The following is a 16,139-nucleotide window of genomic DNA, read 5'->3' on the forward strand; positions in this document are numbered from 1 at the left end:
AGCTGATTGGTGCTGATGATGAAAAGTTGTGTCGATTTTGTTTCCGACAGTTCTCGTCTCCACTTCAGCTACAGACTCACCAGGACCTGGTGCACGGCTCCGCCCTCGCCTCCAGTAAAAGCCACACACACTCACACACCTGAAACCTATTCTGTCAAACTGTTTTCATTCATTTTTCAAAGATAATAAATAAACAATAACAAAACAAACAAAAAAAATAAAGATGATGATGTCACCATATTCCAGGCAAATAATGTGCATGACAACTGAATTTTAAAATAAAAGCATTTTTTATAGGGTGATATAGAGTTGTGACTCACCTGTCTTGATGTCACCTGTCGTGACTCTCCTGTCTGTTGCTCATCCACAGGTTTATGTCGTATATGTGAGTGGGCGTTTGAAAACGAGCCGACCTTCTTGAACCACATGAAGTCAAACCACAAACCAGGAGAGATGCCGTACGTCTGCCAGGTCAGTCTGATGTTCGACCTTTGACCCTGATGGTCCTCTTAGTGCATTGGCCATCGTTAACTCAGGTGTGACTTGCAGGTGTGTTCGTATCGCTCCTCCTTCTATTCGGACGTCCTGCAGCACTTTGCCAGCTTCCACAGAGACTCGCGCTTCCTGCTCTGCATCTTCTGTCTAAAGGTGACCAGGAACCCCACCAGCTACCAGGAGCACCTGCTGAGACACCAGGTAACCACGCCCACACCAATCAGGTAACTTCACCCTTACCATAAACAATGGCCGTTTCTCAATACTCAAGTAAGCAAGTATGTACTTGCTTACTGGGAGTATATACTTGAGAAGTACGCTGGGAGTATATACTTGCCAAGTACAGGATTACACAAGTATGTGGCTGTTTCTCATTACTCAAGTAAGCAAGCAAGCAAGTATGTATGTATTGTTCTGCTGTTTGAATGGTGGCTGGCGCCAAGTGCTGCAGTCTCATTACTGCCCCCTACAGTGTTGATAAATGAACATATGAAATACTTTTAATAAATGCATATATATTGTTATTATTTTCACATTTTAAATATTTAACTTAATTTATTAATTTATTTCTATTAAAATATACAATACAAATAATACAATGTGGAAAATAGATATATTACAGCATATATAACGTGTACAAATATATACTACTCTACATATCTAATATTTACATATTATATTTAAATACAGATACAATGACCGTGCGACTTTAATATAAATCTAAAATTCAAAGTTAAAATAAATCAAACATTAATAATATACAAACTTTCAAACTCAAAACTATAAACGCTGGTTTATCTTCATACACAAACCACATGTTTGAATTCTAAATGACTAATTTTTCGCCTCTAATGATGTTAAAACTTTGTTCCGGGACACAGAAAAATATTTATTTCAGATTTATATTGCTATTATCTGCTGCTATGTTCCGCCGAAATGTATTCTGGTATACATGGCCATCCCAAGTACGCTTAAGTCACCTCAGATGCATACTTGGTCAAAATGGGCGGAGCGAGGACACTTCCTCGCTTACCGTCCTCGCTGTTCGCTTACTTGAGAATTGGAACAGCACTTGTACTGAGGCTGATGACATTTTCACAAGTACGGGAGTACGCAAGTACGCACAAGTACGCACAAGTATGGATATTGAGAAACGGCCAATGATACAATACCATGTAAGCTCACCACTAGGCATGCCTACACAAGGTAACCACTACGCCCACATCAGGAAAATGCAACAAATGGCCACACCCACATCATACAACCGTGCTCACTCTTCTTCCTCTTGTGTCTCAGGTGAACCATGCCTTCCACTGTAACAGGTGTCGTCTTCAGTTTGTCTTCCTCAAGGACAAAATGCAGCATAAAGTTGAAAACCACCGAAGCTTCCGCCGACCTGCTCAGCTGGAAGGACTCCCGCCAGGGTCAAAGGTCAGCTGACCACCCTCACCTTCTGTCCACTTCATTTCCCGTCTCTCCATTTCATGGCTTCATTCTCTCGGCCTCTGCAGGTGACCATCAGGACCTATGGCAAGATCCGCCGTCCAATGACATCAGCAGGTGGGCGGATCCACTCTTCCCTTGTTCAGCCGATCCACATCAAGACGGATCCACAGAAGTCTGCTGTCCTCTCCAAGTCCCCCCGCTCCTCTGTCCACAGACCAGGAGGCCGCCGCGTCCACCTGTACAGGTGAGTGCAGAGGTCAGCTGACACACTGCTCACTGACTGCCTCCAATCACTTCCTGTTTTCTGTCGCCCCCTACAGGACGTCTCCATGTGACGATGGCAGAGTGGTGTGTTTGGAGTGTGGGACGGACGCGTCAGATGTCTCCGCCCACTACCCGACACACGTCCACTGTCTCCTGTGTCCGTACAGCAGCTGCTGCTCCAGAGCCTATGCTGCTCACATGATCCAGTAAGTACTGCAGTACTACTGCACGAGTACACAGACTTGACTGCAGGAGTACACACTGTACTGCACGAGTACACAGACTTTACTGTAATAGTACAGACTGTACTGCAGTAGTTCACAGACTGTACTGCAGTAGTTCACAGACTGTACTACAGTAGTACAGACTGTACTGCAGTAGTACACACAGTACATAAACATATTTTTCTTGTCCCTCAGTCACCATGTCCCTCGCTCCGTGGACAGAGTCGTCCCTCTCCACAGACGTCCTCCTCCTTGGTGAGAATTATTGAGTATTAATTAATTTGGTCAGATTTAGGTTCAGGTGTAAGTTAAGGTGTAAGTTAAGTAGGGATGCACTGAAATGAAAATTGTTGGCAGTTATCTAGAGCAGTGGTTCCCAACCTTGTTTCCTTGAAGCCCCCCTTGCTTGTGTCCAGGCTTGTTCTTGTTCTTCATGTTTTTTTGGTCCCGATGAGTCTTTAGTACTTTTTCTCACACGACAGGAACATGATCAGGTGTTGGTGATAAATAGCATAATAAATTGAAAGGTTATAGTTTTTATTTGGGTGATACTGACTTCTAATTATCCAGTGTCTGATTGGGATGCACAAATATAATTATATTAACCTCACAAATTCAGAGCAGCCTAAAATCTGCGCCCCCCCTTAGAGGGGCTTGGACCCCAGGTTGGGAACCATGGATATAGATTATATTATAGATGTATAGATTAATATTCATGCTTCAAAGAATAAATCAAAAAGTTAAAGTTGTAGCAGCAGGAAGAAACACGAGCACCTCAGCCACAATCATGTCCTGGAATATCAAGAATGCATGAAACTTAGATCTGCAGCTGACGTTAATAACATGAATGTTTTTCTACAATATTCACTCGTGACCGTAAAATAGGTCATTCTAAGCCAGATTACTGTATGTGCAGTATGTCAGTGTGTGGTTGTGTTGGTCAGTGTATGATCATGTCTCTGTTCCTCAGTCTGTTCCAGCTTCTCTGCTCTGACTGTGGCTTCAGGCCTAAAACTGCTGACCACATGGCCGATCACTTGCTGACCAATCCAGATCACTACAGCGCCACCTGCAGGCTCAAGAGTAAGACCACCCTCGTGTCACTGTTGTCTTTAAAATTCAAAAAGATTGTGTGTTCCTCTACCATTTTTCTTACTGAACTGACTGAAGAAATACAGCTCCCCCTTGTGGCACTTGAAGATAAATCATTAGGACTGTATGTGGACGTGCTGGACAGACATTTGAAGACGCTTGTGTCCATTTTACAATATTTACATATAGTATATACATGTAACATTTTTGAATATCATAAAATAACAAATTCACCACAATTAACATATTTTGAATGTTTGTGATGTTCGATAAAGTCCCAATGAAACTTTATTTATACAGAACAACACAGACAATCTTCCTCCAAGGGGTTTATACATCCTCTGTCCTTAGTCCATCTGTCCTTAGACCCTCTGTCCTCAGACCCTCTTTCCTCAGTCCCTCGTCCCTCTGTCCTTAGACCCTCTGTCCTCAGACCCTCTGTCCTTAGATCCTCACATTAAGGACAAACCACAAAAACCCTTGTACAGAGAAAATGGGAGAAAGCTCAGAGGTCACAGAGGCGATCTGTACGGTTATGGAATTAGATTTGTATCAATATTTGTGTCAACACTTTTTAAAGGGGACATATTATACCCTATTTCCCCCATTAAAATAGTTCCCTGGTGTCCTAATGAACATGTCAGTGACATGCCTTGGTCAAAATACCATAAGGATGAAGCATCATAGCAGTTCAATAACCCTGCTAAGCCCGCCCCTTTCAGAACGCTCGGTTTTCGTGCATGGTCCCTTTACATGCAAATGAGACACAGGCAAACACACACCCACTTCTTCCAGGGGGTTTCTGATTTGTCCTCGTTACAGCGCTTTACAGCTCTATTCGTCTCCCCCTCCCTCCACTAGTTCTCTGACAATATCAACATGGCAGCGTGCGCAGAAAACAGCCAGAGTGCCGTCACAGGAAGAGACGTTCTACATAAGGATCGAGCCGAACAGTGCCGAACTGTTAATCAGTTAAAAACACTTAGGAACAGCACCACTGATCGCCAGCGGCGCGCGGCTGTATGTTACTGTATCAGACCGGTGACTATGCTCCGGAGACCTCGTCACCGCGGCACCGCTGATCGCCACCGCGGCACCGCTGATCGCCAGCGGCGAGCGGCGAGCTGCCTAAACGGCCGCTGTATGCGACTGATCGCCAGCTCCGGTGCTCCGTTTGCTGACTTTATCCGGCACATTAGCTTCATATATAAAATCCTCTGTGGAAGTTTGTGTAAAACACTGTGCTCCACTGTGCAGCCACGAACAGCACACTTGTCCCTCCGCGTTGACATAATACCGCTCTTCCTCCCTCGCCTGCACTCTCGCAGGGACAAGGTGGAGCTAAGGTGGAGCTCTCGAAGTAAACTTACTGGTGGGGCGGTAACATTCGCGGTGAAATGCGCATTATGACGTCATAAGCGCAGGGAATTCAACATCGAGTGTTTTATCGCCTATACTTACACTAAGGGGAACCACGAAAACATGACGGAGTATTCTTTTTCCACACGTTGGTGACTGGTAGGGCCTCCAGAGTCCCAAATATAAGTATTAAAATGGTTAAAAAGTTGATTTTGCGTAATATGTCCCCTTTAAGAAGCTTCTGTGAAATCTTCCAGGTCTAATGTGACCTTCAGAAAAGAACCATGATGAGGACAATTTTAGTGTTAGCTATATAATCTATTCTAATAATAATCGTTCACATATTAACAGGCATTTTTTTCCTTTTTCTTTTCAGCGTACCTTGAACCTGACATCCAGCTTTGCTGCGATGCTGAGCAGCGCTCTTCAGAAGACCAGGAACCAGGACAGAAGCAGGACTTGCCTGAGCCGTCCTGGAGGTCGGCAGATAGTTGGAAATCACCGGAAGGGAAAGTTGGCTCTCAATCCACCATCGCCCCGTTCACGGAGAGCAGCGGACCTTGTCACTCTCTGAACAAAACCAGTGACGCCATCGACTTCTTCAGCTTGCTGTTCCCTCAGACGCTGGTGGACCTTATCACCAAAGAGACCAACAACCATGCCAAGACCTGCCACTTCCTGGGCCACTCCCCCCCTGACTGGCTCCCCGTCAGTACTCATGAGATCAAAGGTTTCATTGGTTTGGCCATTCTGATGGGGATCCAGAATCTACCTGATCCAACGCAGTACTGGTCCTGGAATCACTACGACAACAGCTACACCTTCTATCGTGCCATGAGCTACAAGCGTTTCAAGCAGATCGCTGCCAACATCCGCATGGGCAGCTTCACTACGGAGGAGTATCGCAGCACCAGTAAGTCCATCGACCCCCTGCATATCTTCAGGCCGATGCTGGACATCCTTGGTAAAGCCATGTGGAACGCCTACCAACCAAACTGCTGCCTGACCATTGACCACGCTCTGCTGCCCAGTCTGGATGAGGACAGCTGCGACACTAAAGGAAACCTGAAGACCCAGCCACAGGTGTGGCTGCTCTGCGACTCTAAGTCAGGGTACTGCCACCGTTTCTTCATCGAGGTGGGGGTGAAGTCCAACCAGGAACCAGGCTTCACTGTGGTGCCAGAGCTGGTGAAGAACCTGCAGAACAAACACCACCAGCTCTACCTTGCTAACTCCCTCACGTCTGTCCCGCTCATGCAGAAGCTCCTGGACCAGGGCATCTATACTTCCAGCTCCTTTCCTCCCCCCAACCCCATTCTGCCCCGAGAACTGTGGGAGGAGGGCCAGCTGGACAAACCTGGAGACTTCCTGCAGAGGCAGTTTGGCCCCCTACTGGCCACCCGCTGGAGAGACACTAAGGAGATGGGCTGCCTGTCAACGAATGCAGCTCCAGGTGAAGCAGATGCCGTCTGGAGGAGGTCTCAGACTAAAGTAGGAGGCCTGGACCCCATTGACCGGCCAATGGCCTTTCGCCTCCTCCAGGAGAATATGCGAGGGGTGGACATCTGTAAGCAGCTGCTGGCCTGTAACCCACTCGGAGGAATACCCCAGGACCGACACTGGCGCAGCCTCTTCTGGTTACTGGTCAACCTGAGCATTGTTAACGCTTTTATCATCCTGCGTGAGAGTCGGAAAGAGAACCCACCTGCCTGGGTGCAGGACGGCCTTTTCACGCAAGTCAATTTCCGCAAGCGTTTGGGCAACCAACTGGCCAAGTGTGCCCAGGCGTACTTTGAGACGATGGAGGTGGCCAGTTCCCGCGGGACGAGAGGGGAGGTGCCGGACAAAGTCCTTAAAGAAAGGCACAGGATGGGTCGGATCAGCTCCATCTCCAAGAGGTGCAAGAACTGCAATTCAAACAGCGTTCGCCACGACAGTGTGTACGGCTGCGTCATCTGCAAAGTGAACCTGTGCAAAGAGCCTAGCTGCTTCTGGGAGTTTCACGAACTGTCGCCTCTGAAACGAGGTCAGTGTTTTCAAAAGGTCTGAGTCTGATTTTGATTCTGTATAAGAGTCCACATTTTAAGACTCTTCTGTTTTTAATAGGGTCGACTAAAGTAGGATTCCTGAAGGACGCAGTCAGGTAATTATTTCACTCTTTATGTTCACATATAACTTTGTATTCCATCCATTTTGTACCACTTTATCCTCCACATGGGGGCGCTGTGCCAACCTCAGCTGACATGGGGCTATAGGCAGGGTCACACCCTGGACAGGTCACCCGGAGGAAGCCGGAGAACCTGGAGAAAACCCACGCACACAGACAAAATGTGACCTCCATGCAGAAAGACTTAGAATTTTGTATTGATGAATGAATTATTTAATTCATTCATTCAATCAATCAATTAATTAGTTGATTCATTCATTCATTCATTCATTCATTAAATGACAGTCACAGTTAATGTCTGTGTTATCGAGGTTTGTCTCTAATTTCATTCAAGTTTTTGAGCCAAACAACAGTTGGTTTGTGACTCAAGAAGCAGAACGAAGTTGGTCAGTACTAAAGTGATACTGATGAACATGAATGACAACACAGTGCTACTGTTTTTCCAAACACACTTCCTGGTAACAACAACATCGCACCACTACGGCGTCACAAAACGAAATCTCATACTTTACCATTTCAAACTGTGCCATACTGTACCATGATGGAAACACAGCATAGGACTAATGATAATTATTGGTATCAGTTAAGTTCTAGTGATACTCATTCTTAAACAATGTTTCTTCTTAGTTGTTGTTTTCTTCAGTTTTGATAATTGTACATTTGACTGTTTGTGCTGCAGTGGAGCAGTCGAGGTGGATGAAGTCCAGGACAATATGGATGGGGCCATGGCCCCCATAGAGGACTTAGACTTCTCTGAAGATGACCTTGTGGATGATCTGGATGACATGGACGTAGAATCTGAAGATATTAAAGATGAACAACATCCAACATCTGATCTGCTGCCATTGACAGACTGCCACAGTCAGCCATCGACTGTCCTGGCTAAAGAACGCGATGATGTCCTCACTGCCCGGCAACTGAGAGTTGCCCTGTTCGCCCTGTGTGACGGATTCAACCAGGCATCCAGGGTCTTTTCTACTGAGACCCAACTTATCCGATTGTGGCTGAAGGAGGCCAAGAAGCACCTGAAACATCGTGAGCAGGACCAGAACATGGATTTGGACGGTGACTGTCGCATGGTGGCCTGGGTGCTGTCCATGCGCGAGCAGCAGCTGCCCATCACAGAAAGCAGCCTGTTCCACAAAGCATCCACACTGAAGAAGAAGGGCAGCTTCAGTGACTCCTTCCGCATCTCGTACGACTGGGCGGTCGGCTTCATGCTGCGGCACCAGCTTGGAGTCCGCAGCATCGGCACAGCAGCCACACTGACACGCACGCTGCCGGCTTCCCTGGAGGACAAGGTCGAATCTTTTCAGAAATTCACCCAGAACATAATTTGTGTTCACAAGCTGCCAGAAAACGCCATAGCTGCAATGGACAAGTTTTGTCTCTTTGTGGATTTGAGACTAGTTCAGGACAAGTGTCACCGTGCAGAAGCCCTAGAACTCAACGGTTCAGTACCTCTCGTCACAGTTTACCTGACAGCACTGGCAGATGGCACTATGCTGCCGTCTTTGGTGCTGGTGAACCAGCAGTTTGTCAAAAAAGATCTGTCTGGGACCATCCTCCAGGAGGACCACCTGAAGAGCCTTTCAGCAGAAGAACTCCTGGATCGCTGGACAAACAAGATCTGGCTACAGCACATGTCTGGTCAAACACAGCGGAGTAAGTCATTGCTGGTGTTAGGCCGTCACCGGGAGCACACGGGTGATTCGTTTCTTGCGTCCCTCAGTGGGTCAGGCACCCTCCCAGCAATAATTCCTGGAGGTTGTTCCATCAGACTTCAGCCTCTGGAGGTTTGTTTGAAGCCGGTGCTGCAGCGCTTCATCCTGTCTTCCTGGGCAAAGTTCTGCTCAGGAAACCCAAAGGAGCTGGAGGAGGCATCACCGCGTCTCGAAGCCACTGTGGCCCAGCTGCTGGTGGACTGGACGGTCGAGGCTCTGACGCTTTTAAACAAACTTCACCAACTTTGGAGGAATTCATTCATGCTGACGGGTCTTCTTCAGAAAGAAGAGGAAGAGATGAGTCAGACACCAGAGGATGCTCAACTGGACCTTCTCAAGATCCTCACCAAAACTTTGCTGGGAAATGAAGCTCTTGGTGATGATTCTCCTGATTGGCTTGGGGAGGACGAAGAGGACACCGACAAGGAACCAGAAGAAGATCCAGGATTAGAGACCCCAGAGGAAAAAAAAGAGGAACCAAAAAAAGGGCAAGGACTTGAGACATCAGAGTTGGAACAAAAGGTAGAAGGACAAGGACAGATGACACCAAATGAGAAACAGGAGGAACAACAAGATGTAGAGGACAGAAAAGAGACAAAAGATAAAGAAATAATGCAGGGTGAAAGCAGATATGAGGACATGGTGAACAAAAAAGACGAGCAGGAGGACAGCGAGGAGGAAGGAAAGGAGACGGAGGAGGAAAGAAAGGAGGTGAACAAGGAGAGACGAGAGACCAGGATTGTGATCGGAGAGGAAGTCGGGGATGAGTGGAAGATAAAGAGCAGGACAGAAGGTGTGGAGGAAGATGGAGATGAGGATGGACCAATGGACATGAGCTGAACTGATGAAGATAACAAAGACTTTGCCAAACGGATTTAATGTCACCGGATATTTTTAGCGGTGGTTGAGGAATGGACGTGGTGGTGTGAAGGTTGAACAACAAGTAACCAACCACAGCTGTCAGGTTAACCCTAACCTGTCAGTCACAGACACACCGCCCTTAAAATCAGCTGTCCTCCTGTTTGGACCTGATGTCCTTGTCCTCTGCAGGTGAGATGAGGACTTTTTGAGTATGAACTCAGACCCAGGTGGATCTGGTCCATGTGGACCCAGTCCAGGGGGACCTGATCCAGGTGAAAGTACCTGCAGCCTTAAGCAGCTCACATTAATCATGTGACTCGTGATGTGTTTGTACAATAAAAATGTCGGCCATGATGAAAAGATTCTGTCTCATTGATTCTTTTCTCCTTTTTTTTAACTTAAGCTCCGCCTCCAGCCAGCATCAGTGGTCTGGGAGTTTTCCCAGCATGCAATGGGTTGACACCTGCTGTTCCTATACCATTTTTAAGTCAACAGGGTTGGGGTGCTGACCCAATGCCAAACTCTAGTTAGGTGGGCAATAAAGATTCATCAGAGTAATTTCTTCGCCATTCAAGACACCATTTATAATCACAAATCTTCTGTACTTGTCCTTTATATACTTTTATTGAAATGGTAGATTCTTGTGTATCAATATAACAACTTCTCTGCTACTGGTAGTAAAAGAGGAAAAGTACACCTGGCCACACCAACTGTATTTAAGTTTGAGATGCTCATTGTCGTCTAAGTGGGACTCCTGTAGTAGAGCCACATCTACCCCCTCCCTCTTCAACAAAGAATAAACCTTTCTTCGCTTTACATCACCCCTCAAACCCCTTATATTCTGTTACAACCCGGTTGTGTCTATGTTTTTTGTTTGTAACACCTTTGTTTGTCTGGGGCAAAAGAGGAGGCAGGAAACCTACTGAAAAGTTTAACAATATTTATTACCAACAAAAAGTAACTAGGGCTAAACGAACCTGGATTCTGGTCACGCAGAGTTCACTTTCAAGAAGCTCCTCCAGACACTCAGCCACCTGCTGAATGTCTGCTCAGAACCACCCTTTTTATACTCAGCTGCTTGGAGTGAGTGGCAATTAGGGCTGAGCACAGGTGAGGTCAGCATGTACCTGCTCAGAGGGAGAAGAAGGGGGGGGGGGGGGGGGACAACCGAAACCGGCACATAACAGTGACAAAAACCAAGGAGTTAATCATTGATTTTAGGAGGAACCGTTCTGATCCTGCTGCATGCACTATACATCGAGGAAATGTAGAAATCGTAATGAAGAAAACGGGGGCCCCTAGAAAACAGGAGAAAGCAGCAACCATCAAATGTGGGGTTTGAGATAAGGATGCCAGAGACACCTTTAAAAGTATGGACCTGCTCTTCTGCAGGCAGAATTGTTCGGAGATTCGGCAGGAACACATTCTCCTGAGCTGCTGCAGAGCTTGGTCTGATTCCTCACCAAATAAAATCCCTTTGTTCGGTTCGAGTCCTGAGTCAGGCGGGTTTCTTTCTGCACCTTGAACTCATCACCTGTCACTCATAAGAAGAAGGAAGCCTGACTAAAAACGACACTAACCAGGTCACCGGACCACATCCACAGTGTGATGCCCCCCGCCTTCTAACCTGTGAGCAACACAACACTTTTAATACACTCTTTAACAGTAGATGACATTTTATAACATAAAATAGATAAAATTGGTTTCTTACAGCTTGTGGTATTATCATGCTGTGACTTCTGTTTTTTTGCATGTGATGAGCTGTGACAGAATAAGGAAAGAGAAGACTGGGTTGTCCCCACCTTCCTCTTTCAGATGATAAGAGCAGGACTCTGATGAAGGCTCGGCAGCTGAGCGACGAGGTAAGGTTTCTAAGTCAGTTTGACTTGGAAATGTGTACTTTACATTTAGAAATGACTTGTTTTGTTCTTGACTTTCATGATGTCACTAATGTTTAACTGCAAGAACAGTATCTGAAGCCAGATTTTGTTTGGAAATGTTGTTTTTAAACAAGTCAAGGGACAAAGAATGGAGCTGTGTCTTTGACGGGGGATTTACAAGGATTCACTCAGGATTCTACATGAATGTGTTAATACCACCATCACAAATAGACGCTGTCATTAAATGCCTGTACAAGTTAACACATACATGTATATACACTAACTATCTATGTATACATCTATAGAGATATATACTAACTATCCTACTATAGTAACTATCAACCTTTTAATTGGATGTTTCCATAGAATTCCACTTTCTAACTTCTCTTAGAGTCGCACAAATGCCAAGAGCAGAGTGAAAGGGGAAGTGAAAGCATGAAAAGGGAACTGAATACTCTGTTTACAGGGTTCAAGTTTCTTGGACAATAAAATATTCATCACCGCTTAAAGTGTAATGTTGTGTTTCCATCGGCTCTACTCGCCACGGCACAGTTAAGTTGCGTTTCCACTAGCAATCCTAAAAACGTGGGTTAATCTCCCAACAACTACCAGGAGTCTGGTGTATTCAGTGACAGCACTGCTGATCATCACAGACCCTGACCTGCTGTGTTTCAGTCCAGTGACCGTGTCAGACGGAGTCTGTGCTCCGGTCATGGCGGAAGTGCCCAACAAATATTTTTAATGAACTGATTCTAATGATTCAGTTACACTGAAAACAACTGCTTTACAAGTCACTCGTTTGTGTGTGTGTGTGTGTTTGTGTGTGTGTGTGTGTGTGTGTGTCGTGTGCAAAACAAAGTCACCGCCGTTTCATGCAGCTGTGCAGTGATGACTCCGCCCAGTAGGTACTTTTTTGTAGTGGAGATGCAACCTAAACCGTGCCGTGTCATGCCGTGCCGAGGCGAGTAGAGCCGGTGGAAACATGTCATAACTAACCTAAAGTTAAGCAGGGGCGTCAAACTCAAACGACCTGGGGGCCAATATTTTTATTAATTATTAATATTTTTACGGGAAAAGGGAAAAGCTTTAAGCAAGACTGCATGTTGTGTAAAGCAGAGTGATGAATTTTGGTCAGAGGGCGTATGTGAAACGTAAGAGGGCACAGCGCCCCCTGTTACCCGGTTTATCATCTTGCTGAGTCACCACTGCGGCTCTTCTGCCTCCATGTTGTGTCCTCTTCTGTAACAAACGTATACGTTGTGATATGTGACATCATTTCCTTCTCTCTATCCTCAGATTCCTGTGCCGCGTTCAGCTAATGAACCCAAAGAGTTTTCGAACATATTCAAATAAGAGACAAAAAATGTCTGCCCTCTGTCATCAGTATTTGTCGGCCGCTCTTGTTCTTGGTGCCGTTCAACTCATCGCTGGTTATAGCTTCAACAACTGCATCGCAGACTCACACGCAACGGGAACACAGTTCAGCTGCTTCCGTCGACGGGAGAGGAACATATCTGCCTTCGTCGACGACCTGCCGTCATCTGTCACCAATCTGACCATTGCCTTTAATCCGGTGTGTCTCATTCCCAACCACGCCTTTGCTCATCTACCAAATCTAAAGTTCCTCCGAATAGATCATAACCACTTGACGAACGTTCAACCGTCTGCTTTCCAAAACTTGCACCAGCTTCAGTTTTTAAACTTGTCCTGTAACAACGTTTCCAAGCTCAGCCGTGATGTGTTTAAGGACCTCCACAACCTCACGTTTCTCTCACTGACGAATAACAAACTGAAGCAGCTTCCTGTGGGGATTTTCTCGACCACTCTCACTCTGAACACTTTGATCATGAGGCAAAACCTTCTGATGGATTTCTCTGGGATTGTCGAGTCTGTGTCACATCTCCCAAATCTGAAGACCCTGGACCTCTGCTATAACCATTTGACCTCACTCGGCCACAATGCGTCACTGCCTGCGTCGCTCAGTGTTTTATATTTATGTAGAAATAATCTGTTCACGTTAGGATGTAAACCTTCTTTTCTGGGCTTCATTAAGGTCCTGGATCTGTCCTACAACGCTCGGCTCCCGACGGCAGCCTTTCACGGAGTGGATTTGAAACACGTGATCTATTTGCGCTTGCGTTCAACAAATGTTGATGTAGTGGAGCTTTTTAACATCAGTAACATCAGAACAAATGCTGTTGATTTTTCAGGCACCGGTCTGAAAACTTACAGCCAGCTCACTGAACTGTGTAGTTTGCTAAAAAGAAAGGCAAACCCCGTTCAAAAGTTAAGTCTCAGTAGCAATGGGATTGAGAATATGCCAAATGACACATTTTCCCTTTGTCCTACAATCACAGGGACTCTGGATCTGTCCCTCAATGAACTGAAAAGTACAAGTTGTCTTCTCTTCCTCGGTCCACAGATGCAAATAAAAAGCTTCAATGCAGAGCATAACCACCTCAACGCCCTTCCCTCCTGTTGCGCTCAAAAAACGATTCCTTTCCTGGAAGAGCTGAGCTATCGCTACAACCACATCCTCTCAGTGAAATCCATGGCTTTCGTTAATACACCAAATATCAAGGTGCTCCAGCTCAACATCAACAAAATCGCCTTTTTCCACCATCTAGCTCTCAGAGGGCTACGGATGCTCCAAACGCTCCGCTTGGACAACAACCTCTTAACCGAATTGTTAAAAGACACCTTTCACGATAATTCTAACTTGCAATATCTTAACCTACGAAACAATCGCATCGCTGTCATTTTCAACGGGACGTTCCTCAGGCTCAGGAATCTGACCACACTGGACCTGGGAGGTAACAAGATCACTCACTTTCAGCCATCAGGTCTTAAAGGGCTCACAAGTCTGGCCAAATTCTATCTCGATGGAAACAACCTCCTGCAGATTGACGCTTCCTTCCATCACGTGTTTCATGATGCACTCACAGTGTTGGATCTCAAAGGTAATCAGATTTGCTTCCTGAATGAAAAGGTCAACTCACCATTTTCCAATCTACGCAACCTCAGAGATCTGAAACTGGACGCACAGAGGCCGTATGGCCTCGGGAATTTACCCTCCGCTTTTTTCCGTGGTCTTTACTCTTTGAAAAATCTGTATCTCACCAACAATTACCTCTCTCAGTTTGCCCCTGATGCATTCGATGACCTGACAAATTTGAACTTCCTCTCGTTGGACAGCTGCTGTAAAGGAGTCGCCAAACTTGAAGCGGGAGTCTTCAGAAAGCTACGAAACTTGACCAAACTCAGTGCAGAGAATGTGGGCATCGAGGACTTCTCAGCAGAGGTTTTTGGGAATCTGACACATTTAAGTATGCTGGAGCTGAACTACAACGTGATGCGGAGCATGGATGTAAACGTGCTGCTGAGCCTAAAGAAACTGCGCTACCTTGACATACGTAATGTTCCTTTAAGCTGCACCTGCGAGAACAGCCTGCTGCAAAACTGGACGCGACAAAACCCAAACGTCCAAGTGGTTTATCTCTACAATCAGCCGTGTCCGCATGACGCTGAAGTCAAATTCTACAATTTTGATACCAAAGTTTGTTTCATAGATTTGGGAGAATATCTGTTCTTCAGCACGGCTGTTGTTATCTTCCTGTTCACACTCACTCCCATTCTTTATGTCAAACTCTACTGGAAGTTGAAGTACAGCTACTACGTGTTCCGCTCGTGGTTCAGCGAGCAGTGGCGCAGGATGAGAGAGGAGGAGGAGAACTGCACATTTGATGCATTTATTTCCTATAATTCCTGTGATGAGAAGTGGGTCATGGACCATCTGGTGCCAAACCTGGAGGGAGACGGATCTGGTTTTAAACTTTGCCTCCATCACAGGGACTTTGAACTGGGACGCTTCATCGTGGACAACATCGTCTCCGCCGTATACAACAGCCGTAAGACCGTGTGTGTGGTGAGCAGGAGCTTTCTACAAAGCGAGTGGTGCTCTTTGGAGATCCAGCTCGCCAGCTACAGACTCTTTGACGAGCACCGAGACGTCCTCCTGCTCGTGTTCCTGGAGCCCATCTCTGAGCGACAGCTGTCGTCGTTTCACCGCATGAGGAAAGTCATGCTCAAAAAGACCTATCTGCAGTGGCCGAGCTCAGACTGCATTAACCCGGTGCAGGCCCAGGAGCTGTTCTGGGATCAGCTCCGTCGGGCCATGAGAGCGGGGAGCAGAATCCAAACAGAGAGAGAACATGATTGTGATTCTGCTTAAAGTGAGGACATTTGGAGACATTAGATGTGAGAAGAGAGTGATGACAGTCTGATGTGAATGTACAATTTCATGCACTGAAACACCAACAACATCATTTACATGAGCAGGAATCAGCTCTGTCGCTTTTCTTGTGATCACATATGCTTTATTTTGATTGATGGCATTACTACATGTTTTACTCGACCTTTTCCTTTAATGTATAACTTCCACATTAGCTATATATATATATATATATATATATATATATACATATGTATATGTATATATATATATATACATATGTATATGTATATATATATATATACATATGTATATGTATATATATATATATATATGTATATATATATATACACAAACAAACATATATATATATATATATATATATATATATATACA

At 45.7% G+C, this 16,139-nt stretch overlaps 1 protein-coding gene across 1 annotated transcript; it reads left to right on the forward strand.

Annotated features, from left to right (window-relative positions):
• The first annotated feature begins 10,834 nt into the window (after window positions 1-10,834).
• On the forward strand, window positions 10,835-15,947 carry tlr21 (toll-like receptor 21). Its single transcript, XM_058646702.1, has 2 exons — window positions 10,835-11,494; window positions 12,809-15,947. The coding sequence occupies exon 2, from the start codon at window positions 12,831-12,833 to the stop codon at window positions 15,741-15,743; it is 2,913 nt and encodes a 970-aa protein (XP_058502685.1). The 5' UTR covers window positions 10,835-11,494; window positions 12,809-12,830; the 3' UTR covers window positions 15,744-15,947.
• Window positions 15,948-16,139: the final 192 nt, after the last annotated feature.

This window comes from Solea solea, chromosome 13, assembly GCF_958295425.1.
Source record: "Solea solea chromosome 13, fSolSol10.1, whole genome shotgun sequence".
NCBI lineage: Eukaryota > Metazoa > Chordata > Actinopteri > Pleuronectiformes > Soleidae > Solea > Solea solea.